Raw genomic sequence first — 12,814 nt, 5'->3', positions numbered from 1 at the left:
GTTAACCCTCAAGTGTACAAGAAGTCTAGATTTAAAAAGGTAAAAGGAAAAAAACAAAAAAAAAAAAAAGGAAGAGAAAAGGGAGTGGGGAGGGAGAGGGAGAGAGAACTGTCCTGAGCGCAGATTTCCGGGCAATTCTTTTTTAAAAGGAGTCCTAAGTATTATTCGTTGGGATGAAGTGTGCTAGACAGGCAGACTGAGCCATGACAAGTTATTTGGGCTCCGCCAAACACCACATTTGGCTCCGGAGTGACACAAGAGCGATTTAAAGGAAAGTTATCTGGCAAAGAGAACTCACCTCGCGCCTCACGCCCAGGCAGCTGAAGGACGCGCTGCTTTTCCTGCTTTATCCGGGTGAAGCAGGCCCAAAGGCTGACCTTCTAGAAAACTAACCAACAACCACTTAACAGCAGAGTGGGCACACGTGGGGGACCCTGCGGACTCTCGGCAGGCACTTGATTGAAGTTTTTTAAAGCGCCCTCATGTGTGCCCCGAGAGAACCCAAGGAAGCACAACTGGCCTGTCCCGCTCAAGTGTCCGTCAGGCTGGGCGGGAGGCGTGACCTGGTTCCCTCGCCCGTCGCCCCTTACCTGTTGGGACGCCGCGAGCCGCTCCAAGGCGTCGACGCTGAACACAAGGCAGGCGGGGCTGGGGCTCTCCAGAAACTCCCCCAGGACCTGCCGCTTGTCCTCGCTCTCCAAATGCTGGCTCCATTTCTCCTCCGGGAGCCCCAGCATCTGCTCCAGACGGCCGCCGACGAAGCGCACCCGCGCGTCCTGGGCGAAACTCCGCGCTCTCCTGGCCGCCGCCACCTCCTCGTCTTCGTCCTCCTCTTCATACTCCACTAGGCCCGCCGCCTCCGGGCCGGCGCCCGGGGTTAGGCGAAGGGTCGGGACTTCCCGGAAGCCTCCCGACTCCCGGGCTGCCACCTGGGCTGCCATCCAGCACGTCTGAGGGGACGCGGGGCTGGCCGGCTCCACGCGCGCGCCCCTGCCCAGCTCCGGGTAGGCGAGGCCACCTCCACACTCGCGCTCCGAGAGGCGCCCACCTCCTCCAGCGATCACCGGGAGCGCGGCCGCTAGTCCCACACCTGCTCCCACTTGGCAGCCGGCGTCTGCGCGCAATGCGAGCGCAACGCGCCAGGGCTCTGGCGAGTCTTGAGCCGCCGCGTCCCGTTTCCAGGGGAACGGCGTCCCCGCCCCGGCCCTCTGTGGGCGGAGAGAGAGCCGAGTGGAGCAGCCTTCTGGAGGGGAGGAGCGTGCCCTCGACCGGCATGAGCCACTCCATGGCCTCCTCCGCTGCCCTCTGACGCCCTGGCACACTGGACATCTTGGGGCTCCCGGGAAGGGAGAATGGCAACCCAGTATTGATTAACTGCTGTGTTTTGAGCAGTGCTGGGTTGTGCTGAGCTCCGTGCTAAGTCCATCCCCTTGATTATTTTATTTAATACCTAGAAAGGCAGGGCTTCGACTGGTCAGCTTATTTAATGAGCAAAGAAACTAAGTCACAAAGTGACTAAGCAACAAGGAGATGGTGGAACCGGGATTCAGGACTCGCGTCGAGGGCTTTTAATTTACCTTACCCATAGCTGTTAGAATGTTTCCAGAAAAGAGCCAACACTACAATTCAGCTTTCCTAGTTGCGGCAATCCAAGATCTAGGTATTCAAAATCCTGATTCTGAACCTCACCTGCCACTTACTGGGATGTTAATACACCTAATGAAAGAATGCATGACGTCTTTGTAAATAGCAAAGTGCTCTGAAAATATATAGTATTATTCAATCCAAGAGTAAAAGCTCAAGGGGGAAAAGTTCCAGATTAGTAACAGTCTCCGTGATGTTGAAATGGATTTCAGTATGGCCTATTAATGACATTTGTTGAGACTGAAGTAGCCAGAATTTTGAGGGGCAGTCCTCAAACTAAAGTTTTTTTAGTCCTTTCCATTTGTTCATTTCAAAGTAAAAACTTCAAACCCCTTGTTTCCCATAGGAACTATGAAGGAGTGCTGCCCTCAATAATCCATTATCATAACTGATTATTGATAAATAGGTTGTATCCAGCAAGATTTGGTGCCTTAACAGTTTTTCTTTTTAGGATGTCAATTGTGTCTGATAACCACCTATAAGATTTTCTAGTTATATCATCAGACGCTTGAATGAACACAGGCTCCTGGAAGGCTGTTTTGTATGGTCCAAAGCAATCCTTGGGGCACCCAGTGGTTACTAAGCAAGCCTGGAAATCACTGTAAACACCGTACAATGCTTCTTAGTCTCTCCTCTCACGCCTATATTCTACCTTTGCATCTCCTACCCCAGAGACACAGGAATTCTGTAAATAAGAGTTGAACTAAATTGAAGTGAAAAACCACTTTAAAATTCAGAAAAATTTAAATCATAGTGTTACTATTTAAGTACAATTTTCAAGAAGTCACATAGTAACTCAAAATATAGAATGAAGACATGTCAAAGATGTCTTCAACTCATTAATGAGGATATCAACAAAATGGTGAAGTTGGTTCCAGGAGAATCAGAGAAAGAGATTCACAGGCAGTGGAGAAAGACTATTGAAATAAGGTCGCTAGGTTAGATACAATACTCCTTAATGTCCTATAGGACAATATAATCTTGACTTCCGTTTTGGGCTTTTTTAAAAAATTGTGTATTTCAGAAGTAATTCATATCTGTAATGAACAAAAATCTGCAGTTAACTGCAATTAACAGAAAACCCAAGTAATAGTGGCCTACAATAAGAACATTTATAATCTCACCCAAGAAGTCTGGTTGTAGAAGAGCCATGGGTTGGTTAACACAAGGACTCTGGGATGAGACTGTTGTTCATCTCCCTTTTCTGTGGTCTCCAACCAGTCAATTATTCTCCTATTATGGATGCTAAGTGGCAATCATGTTTTCTAGCACTCCTTGCAGGTGACAAAGTCCAGAAGCAAGAAAACAGCATCTTCATTTTTGTGTAAAGAAAACTTTCTGAAGCCCTCCAGAAGATGTTCCTTTTCATCTGATTGGCCAGTATTCCATCTCATGTCCATATCTAAACTTGGGTTTGTCAAGGGAAATGAGATCAAGATCCAACTCCAGCTTCCTTTTAAGGATATGCCCAGTAGGAGGAGCCTGAGCAAAATGTGGGTTCTGCTAGTGAAGAAAAAGGGTAAAAACTGTCCATTTGGTAGTCAACCAAGAAAGGTATGGATGTGTTTTTTTTTCTCAGATTCCCCATAAACGTATAACATCATGGGAAGTATCTCTTCACACTAATACAATTTCCCAAGAATTATGAAGACTTTATTACTTTTTTTCCCCCTAAGTGTGGCTAAACATTAAAAGAACTTTATTCTTGGAGAAGCCTGGATTAAGGTCAACTTGAGATTTTGGAAGGAGAAAAAGAAAAACAGGGTAAAACTGAGAAAACTATGTGATTTGAGGAATTTTACTGTCTGGATTTCCAGAGATATCAAGACAGAAACAAGTGGGTAAAGGACAAATATAATGGGGTGCCACTGTTGAGGCCATCAGGTATGTGCCATGGTCAAGAGTGGGGGCAGAGAAGGGTTGTATACCAAGTGAAGGGACATGGAAATCAAAGGCAGGAATGTCAACTCATAAGGTCAAGGCCATTCAAAGCAGATACACAACAATAGTTAAGCTACAGTTTCTTACCACTGCTGGTTTTGATTTAAAAAATAATAATAATAAATAACAACAACAAAAAAACAACCTAAAGCATCTTTGCAGAGTCTAAGCATGAATTTAGGAGATAGAGGGGGAAATGTAATAGAAAACCAACAGATTTGCAGGAAAGAATAATTTTGTAACATTTAGAGAGACAATTCTGAGGTGTACTTGTAATGACTGACAGAAGCAAGCAAGCAACAAGGATCACAGGACTCTGGAGAGGAAATCCTCACCAGTCTACAGTGTAATCTCTTCCTGTACCTGTATGATGTACTCTACCTTGCATTATAGTTATTTGTGCAACTTTCTTATTTTTCCTTATTAGCAACAAAGCCCTTTGAAGGCAGGTGCTGTCAGGGACTGTGCCATTTATTTATTTTACCCCCTGCAGCATCTAACACAGACCCTCCAGCAATACTACCGTTCGAATATTTGTTGAATTGAAATAAGCACTTCAAAATAAAATGCCAACAAGGGAAGGACTTCTGTAACCCAAAAAATTTTAGTCAAGGAAAGGGTTAGAGCCTCTGAAGGGAGAAGAGAAAAATAAATGTGTAAAAAGAGATGAATTAATTTAATTAATTAAGAGAACAGAAAAGAAGTTTTATTTCTGGAGCACTAGTTCCAGAGAAGGAAGAGGATTTAGAGATTAAATAAATTCTACAAAAGAATATGAGTTAAGTTGTAGGGAGTATAAACACAATTATTTCTGAATATCTCCTACATCGTATCAAACACATTATTATTTCTATTCCTGCTTGTTAAACCTTTCTTTGAAATCAGAAATGAGGAGAAAGCTTAGAGAAAGTGCTCAGAGTTGGGCACAGGTAGAAATTAAATGAGGATTCGTGATCCCTCCCCCCGTGGAGGCAGCGCACACATTTGTCTAGTGCTCAACAGTTTACAAAGCCCTTTCATAGGTGCTACTTAGTTAGTGGAGGGAGATTTGAGGAGGAGAGCAGTGTGTTTATATCAGGTAAATCTGCCTTTCTCTTTTCTATTTACATTGCTGATGTACCCATTGTAAAGCTGCTAAGCTTTCTTCCTAAACCAGTAAGCATTGTTTGCATTCTTGCTTTTCTCCCTAAATATATATGCTCTTAATATGAATTCCTAATATAAATATATATTTATATTCCTAATATGAATTGTTCCAGGATATAGAATATCACATATAATTTGTAATATCCCCAAATCTCCAAGGATTAGAATACCCTAGAATGCCCAAATTCTACCAGCACCAAGAAGTCCCCAAAGCTTTCCCAGCAATTCCAGCTCCTTACAGAGAGGGCATTCTCTGTGACACACAACAAGGTTACTTGGGCTGGGAAAGGTTAGAATTAATAAAACATCCTTTCAGTGCGCACTAACAGTTCTTTTCCTGTGGCCATCCAAACCCGTAACTCCCCATGTAAACAGACAATGCAAATAAAGTAATCTCCTGTGAATCTCAGTAGTTTGATCCTGAAATGGTCAACAAAACTACAGTTGGCAAGCTCCCGGTGTTGGGGAAGAGAGGGAATTGATGGAAGCAGAAAGGAAATAAACATATCTTGAAGTGTAGTTCATTGATTCTGTGATGCACCTTTTTTCACATTTTAACATCTCTGCAATTGGGGTCTGTCTTACTTTTGTGGTCTGCCAAGAGGCATGTCTGTGGTCGTTATTACTGCCCATACATCTGCAACAAGACTTGCAAAATGGAACGTTACCAGCACAGAAGAAATTCCTGGAGGTAACAGTGGAGCATTCTTTTAAGAAATGCTACATCATTAATACTCTTCATGGCACACTTTGGAGTATAAACCTACCTGTCCACTGTTCACATTCAGCTAGGATGCCAGTATAGCCACACCGGTTATTAAAATGCTGAGATAATGCCATACTGGAAACTAAATAGCCACTCTGGTTCCCAATCCCCCTACTACCACCCCATGACCTCCCCAAGATCTAGCAACTGAAAGAGTAATGCCAGGGGGGTGGGGTTGGAGGGATGGATGGGGGTGTGGAGTATAGGATGCAGAAACAGGGAGGGGCTCTGGGACCTCCCTCCAATCAATCCCTTCTGATTGATGGCTGCTGTGCTGTGTCTGTTATTAAAATTTTTTTTTTTTTTTTTTTTTTTGCGGTACACGGGCCTCTCACTGTTGTGGCCTCTCCCGTTGCGGAGCACAGGCTCTGGACGCGCAGGCTCAGCGGCCATGGCTCACGGGCCCAGCTGCTCCGCGGCATGTGGGATCTTCCCGGACCGGGGCACGAACCCGTGTGCCCTGCATCGGCAGGCGGACTCTCAACCACTGCGCCACGAGGGAAGCCCTGTTATTAAAATTTTTGACTGTTATCTCTATCTATAATAATCAGGAACAATAATTATTGTTATATCTTTTGTTTACAGGGAATGAACTGAACTTGGAACAGGGCAACTCTTAGTCTGATAGCTAAATATGTCTAAATTTTGATTGGGTGCTGTAGATTCTTGAGAACAAAGCAATGTCCTCTGGATTCACAAGCTTGATGTATTTTAGGCCAAGTTATAGCTCACCTACAAAAAATAAAATAAAACAGAGTTATTTTTTTTATAGATAATTACTTTGAGAGTATTCTGAACAATGCCAGAGTTAAAAGACATATTTAGTAAGAGGCATAAATACTTAAATCATAAATCTGATCAATATTTCTATTAGAACAAAATGTATAAACTGAAGACAAATATTTTATTTGAATATATTCTCTGGTGATTATTACCTCTTTTCTCATCGCATTCATTCTTTAAAGAATTTGTTAAGATCATGGATTTGAATAAGGATACTATTTAAAAGAAAATTAATATTTTAAAAACATTTTGTAAACAAGGTAACACTTTTCCTAAAAATACAGAACAATAAATCTTAGATCTACAAAACGATCAGTAAAATTCTTTAGGAAGGTTCACCCTTTTATCTTTTCCTATTTTATGTCAAAGTCTGGATTTACAATTGGACATAAGAATAAAAGTACTCCTAGTTACTTATGGAATGGGTGGACATACTTACTAGACTGTTCTTTTTTTCCTTCTTTTATTAGTTTGTTTGATGTATTTTTTTGACGCATAATTGACCTACAACACTATGTTAGTTCTGTGTGCCCAAGATACTGATTCAATATTTCTATATGTTAAAAAGTGATCACTGCGGGCTTCCCTGGTGGCGCAGTGGTTGACAGTCCGCCTGCCGATGCAGGGGACGCGGGTTCGTGCCCCGGTCCGGGAAGATCCCACATGCCACGGAGTGGCTGGGGGCGTGAGCCATGGCCCCTGAGCCTGCGCGTCCAGAGCCCGTGCTCCGCAATGGGAGAGGCCGCGGCGGTGAGAGGCCCGCGTACCGCAAAAAAAGAAAAAAAAAAAAAGATCACTGCTTACACTGACTTTTAATACAAATTGACATCCCCTGGATTTTGAAAAACAAAACAAACAAGAAAATAAATGAAGAACTGAGGTTCTTTTCATAGGACCCATAACCCTGTTCTAGTCATGATTTATTCCATAAAAATGAGAATTAAAGGTTATATATCATTAGAATAGGGTATAATTTTCTAACAATATTACCTTTCTGTCCATATAATTATAGAAAATGAGAGGAAGCGACTATAATACAAAACCATAGTAACTTATAATTTAATTCTGACTTACAAACAGCAATTAGAAATGTATATGATGCTTCACCAAACATGCACACACACACACATATTTCACATACATATATATATTTGACAAAGAATAAGCTAACATAAAAGCTTCAAAGACATAAGACAGTTAAAGTCGTAACCATTTACAACATTGCTGAATTGAGTTGGAATCTTTTTTCAGTTAGCTTGCCCTTTGCCTTTATACTATTTTCCTCAACAGTGGTTTTCCAAACATGTTAGGGTGACCAAACATTTCAAAACCATGATGCCCTTTAGAACCATGAATTACTGATGTATTTAATTCCAACATAAAATTATACAAGCTAGGAACAATTTTACCAGCAGAAAATATAACCTTATTATGGCTTCCACATCTCAAAAATAATACTGCTATCAGTAAAATATTTATTAAACCACACTTCATAGCAAGATAATAAATAACACAATTTGAGTCAAGCCAACCGTCTAGAAAGGTATGCTTCAAAGAAGAATGAGTGTGGGAGACAACTGCTCAAGTTTAATTTCCTCCTCTTCCCTGTAATTTGCTTTTGTCTGATCTTAGCTCCCAGGGTCTGACTTCTTGGCTCTCTGATTCTGACTCGAGACTTGTTCATCTTAACCTGTGGCCCAACATGATCTGAGCCTTGGCTGCTCCCTGCGGATGAGGGCTTACTGCACTCCCATCTCTGCAAGTGCTGGCCAGCCCATCCTAGGAGTCGGGGAAGGGGATTTCGAGGTGCTCTAGAAATCTAGCCAAGGGAGAGATGGAAGGAGGCAGGATTAATACAGAAAAGAGGAAGAGCATCCCTTACGCCTGAACCTGGTGGCACACAATATGTGCTAAATGGACTGGCTGATTGGAAAAAGCATCTCTACAGGTTAGCTTGGGAATGAAAGAGGCAAGTCAGAGTTAAGAACAGGATCTGAAGCCCAGTTAAGATAGTGACATGGAAGAGGTGCTGGAAGTGGAGGGCAGCAGCCAGCGGAGGTGCCTCTGAGCCTGGCAGGGCACGAAGCCAGTCTGAACAATTTATTTGTTTATATCTTATCTTATTCCACAAAGAATCTGAAAAGCTAAGTGAAGATAGCTTAGAGCTCATAAATGCAGAGCATCCTATTCTTTTCTGAACCAAGTCTGAGAGAAAGTTGTCTAGGATAAGAAAAGGTTTGGACACCAAAATGCACATTGTTTTTTTTTCATGGTTGCAATTTAACAGGGAACTGAAAACATAGGAGTACTTTTGCCCTGTAAGCTCAGGTTCATTTTGTTTATTTAAGTGTATCTCTAAACACAGGGGATGATTTTAGATATAGAAAGTTTTCCACACGTTAACAACAAAATAAAAGTTTTTGAACAGCAGATGGGTGATGTTTCTGTTTTTCACCGTTTGGTTTGCTTCTTAGTTCACTCATTTGGTTGTCTGCTATCACTTAGGTAGGCAAGTAGTTGAAATTAACATTTTAAAATTAGAAAATAACTGGGCTTCTCTGGTGGCGCAGTGGTTAAGAATCCGCCTACCAACGCAGGGCACACGGGTTCGAGCCCTGGTCCGGGAAGATCCCACATGCCGCAGAGCAACTTAAGCCTGTGTGCCACAACTACTGAGCCTGCGCTCTAGAGCCCACGAGCCACAACTACTAAAGCCCGTGTGCCACAACTACTGAAGCCTGCGTGCCTAGAGCCTGTGCTCTGCAACAGGAGAAGCCACCGCAATGAGAAGCCTGCACACCACAACGAAGAGTAACCCCTGCTCGCCACAACCAGAGAAAGCCCACACACAGCAACGAAGACCCAACACAGCCAAATATAAATAAATAAAATTAATTTTAAAAAATTAGAAAGTAACTAAGATTTGAAACTTTAATTTTGCTTAGCATTGGGAAAAGATGACCATCATATAAATCTGAGATAGAAACTAGCTCATAGGCAGTGTGAGAAAAAATGTACAGTTGAATCAAGAAATTCTCACTGAAATTTCTCTTTTTTAAAATGGGATATTGACCATTAACTTTTCAACATATTGGTACCCAAAGCATTTCAAGATTGGTCCAACTGGGAACTATTCCATCCTCCCTGCCCCCTTTTGGGTTGAGTTATGATAACAATAACTTCTATCTATTAAATACTATTGTGTCAGAGGCTTGAGAGTTACCTTATTTGATCCTCTTAAGACACCTACAAGGTATTATTCCCATTTTGGAAATGAGAAAAAGAGGATGCAGAAGTGGTAGTTAGATAATTTGCCCAAGGTTGTGTAGGAAGTGGCAGAACCAGGAATCAAGCCCACACTCCTCAGCCTCCCAGTTGGTGATCTCTGTGTCACACGGCTTTGCTTTTACCAGGCTGCTCAACACTCTGCGTTATGAGCAGGCCTTTATCTCCATGGCAAGGATGCACCGCCACCTCTTACCTCTCTCCTGCTCTCCTCGTTTTTGGCCCCTCTAGACTATTGCGCATTAGCTGTGGTCCAGTCAGGCGTAGGGCTCATCCTTTTTGCTGATTCCTCTTCCCCCAGCTTCCTCTCAGATACTGATCGGCAAGGTTTGCTTCCTCACTTCCAGTTTTACTCAGACATCAGTTCAGGGAGGCTTCCTGACCCCCCTAATTACAATCGCAGCCCCAGCACTCTTCACGTTTAGCCTACTTGTCCCCGTTGCCCTTACCACTTTCAAATCTATGTGTGAACTCTGTGAGGGCAGAGGATAGGGTTTTTTGTCTTCTTCTTGGTCTGACACATGGATTAGTGCCTGGTACCAAATAGACCCTCAGTATTTGTCCAATGAGTGGAGACTCAAAATACAAGCCTATTAGTCATTGCAATCATTAAGTCCTGAAGCAAATTAATTTCCAGAAGTAGAAGGGCTAGATAAAAATGTAGTTTTATGGAAACTATTGGTACAAATCTTTTATACAGAATTTTAGGGTATGTGTGTATTTTTAGGCCTATCTGTATTTCTTGCAGTCTTTCTTTCAGCAGCTTTAAAAACAAAATAGTTTTATGCTGAAGTTTGAACTTCCTAATCCAATCCTAATGTTATAGTGATATATAGCTAAAATGTTACACATAGCATATATTTTATCTATATACATGTACTTAATTTTATTAAAATACATATAGGAAACACAAAACCCTGTGGATTACGTTTCCACTGAACAAAAATTTTAAACAGTGCCACAATTATACTGTTAACTGGAAACACAGCTACTGTTTCCTTGAAAAAAGTTTTACTGTGGTAAAAATATTGTTTTTATGGAACATTTCAAATATCATAAGCGCATGTGAAAATTCCGCTTGACTATCACCCAATTTTCCTGGTTGACTTCGTAAGAGAATGTACAATGTACTTAAGGCTTGAGTATCTGTACTTAACTGTGGGCAGCATAGTGATGCATGATTTATCAGGAAAACACCTTTTCTATTTAAAGAGAATAGATTTTATGTCAGTACAGTCTAATACAAAATATGTAATTTGCTAACTCATTTGCTAAATCAAATCCTTATTGTAAAAAAGCTGTTATATATATGTATATGCATACATAACTTGCTTTTCTGGGCTAAAGTACTATAAACAGCATACTGATTTCTTTCTTTTTATACATGAAAACTTGATTATTAAAATTCTGTAATCTAGAAACTCTATTAATTGGAACATTTTCCTCCAGGAGAAATTGTCCTAGCAGTTGCCAAACTATTACCTTAGACAAAAACGAAGGTTTGTACCATCTTCCTTCCTCCCTTGCTCTGTGTTTCTCTCTTACTATTTGCACTTGAAATCACTCTCAGGTACCCAAAAATAAATTATTTCATTGCCACCTGCTTCAGAGAAGAACACAGCCTAAGACGTACACTAATCAGCAACCCTTAGAAGAACAGAATACATGCCTTAAAAATCCTGCTACACAATTACAAGTTGGTTGTGTGTGAATCAAACATTATTGCTTGGGCAGTAAATACAATAATATGTAATTCAGATGTATTGAAGAATAAAGTATTTATTTCTTGTACATACCTGAAGTCTGCACTCTTTAAGCATCTGAAATTTTAAATAAAAATAAACAAGCTATGCCATCTTTTTTTCTTGATATTTTGACTTTACCATGAACAGCATCGTGAACTATACCTTATTATATTTAGTGTTGTGCTGAGCACTGCTTCAACTTTCCTAACTTATTAAACCAGTGGTTTTATGTCAACAATCTATGATATTCTGACATAAACTGCAGCAAGATCTTTTTTGACCCACCTCCTAGAGTAATGAAAATAAAAACAAAAATAAACCAGTGGAACCTAATGAAACTTAAAAGCTTTTGCATAGCAAAGGAAACCGTAAACAAGATGAAAAGACAACCCTCAGAATGGGAGAAAATATTTGCAAATGAAGCAACTGACAAAGGATTAATCTCCAAAATATACAAACAGCTCATGTAGCTCAGTATCAAAAAAACAAACAACCGAATCAAAAAATGGGCAGAAGACCTAAATAGACATTTCTCCAAAGAAGACATACAGTTGGCCAACAAACAAGTGAAAAGATGCTCACCATCACTATTTCTAATAATGCAAATCAAAACTATAATGAGGTATCACCTCACACTAGTCAGAATGGTAATCTTCAAAAAATCTACAAACAATAAATGCTGGAGAGGGTGTGGAGAAAAGGGAACCCTCTTACACTGTTTGTGGGAATGGAAATTCATACAGCCACTATGCAGAACAGTATAGAGGTTCATTAAAAAACTAAAAATAGTACTACCATATGACCCAGCAATCACATTACTTGTCATATACCCAGAGAAAACCATAATTCAAAAAGATACATGCACCCGCAATGTTCACTGCAGCACTATTTACAATAACCGGGACATGGAAGCAACCTAAATGTCCATCAACAGAGGAATGGATAAAGAAGATGTGGTACATATATACAATGGAATATTACTCAGCCATAAAAGGAATGAAATTGTGTCATTTGCAGAGATGTTGATGGACCTAGACTCTCATACAGAGTGAAGTCAGAAAGAGAAAAACAAATCTCGTATATTAACACATATATGTGGACTCTGGAAAAACGGTAAAGATCATCTTATTTGCAAAGCATTAACAGAGACACAGATGTAGAGAACAAACATATGGATACCAAGGGCAAAGGGCAGGAGGTGGGATGAATTGGGAGATTGGGACTGACATATATACACTATTACGTATAAAACAGATAATTAATGAAAACCTACTGTATAGCACAGGGAACTCTACTTGGTGCTCTGTGGTGACCTAAATGGGAAGGAAATCCAAAAAAGAGGGAATATACATATATGTACAGCTGATTCACTTTGCTGTACAGCAAAAACTGACACAGCAGTGTAAAGCAAATATAATCCAGTTAAAAAAAAAAATCTATGATAAAGTAAAAAGCATTACTTTTTTGGTATTTTCTTTGACTCACTCTTGGCGCCTGGTTCCTG

The 12,814-nt window shown here is 40.9% G+C and overlaps 1 protein-coding gene across 1 annotated transcript in view; it reads right to left on the bottom strand.

Annotated features, from left to right (window-relative positions):
• Nucleotides 1-941, bottom strand: part of DNAH11 (dynein axonemal heavy chain 11) — a 315,096-nt gene extending 314,155 nt beyond the window's left edge. Inside the window, 1 exon segment of the mRNA XM_060305020.1 lies at nt 591-941. Within this exon segment, the coding sequence (XP_060161003.1) occupies nt 591-941 (351 nt within the window).
• Nucleotides 942-12,814: the final 11,873 nt, after the last annotated feature.

The sequence above is a fragment of the Globicephala melas genome, chromosome 9 (genome assembly GCF_963455315.2).
Source record: "Globicephala melas chromosome 9, mGloMel1.2, whole genome shotgun sequence".
NCBI classification, from domain to species: Eukaryota; Metazoa; Chordata; class Mammalia; order Artiodactyla; family Delphinidae; genus Globicephala; species Globicephala melas.
This window is presented reverse-complemented; position numbering and strand designations above follow the sequence as displayed.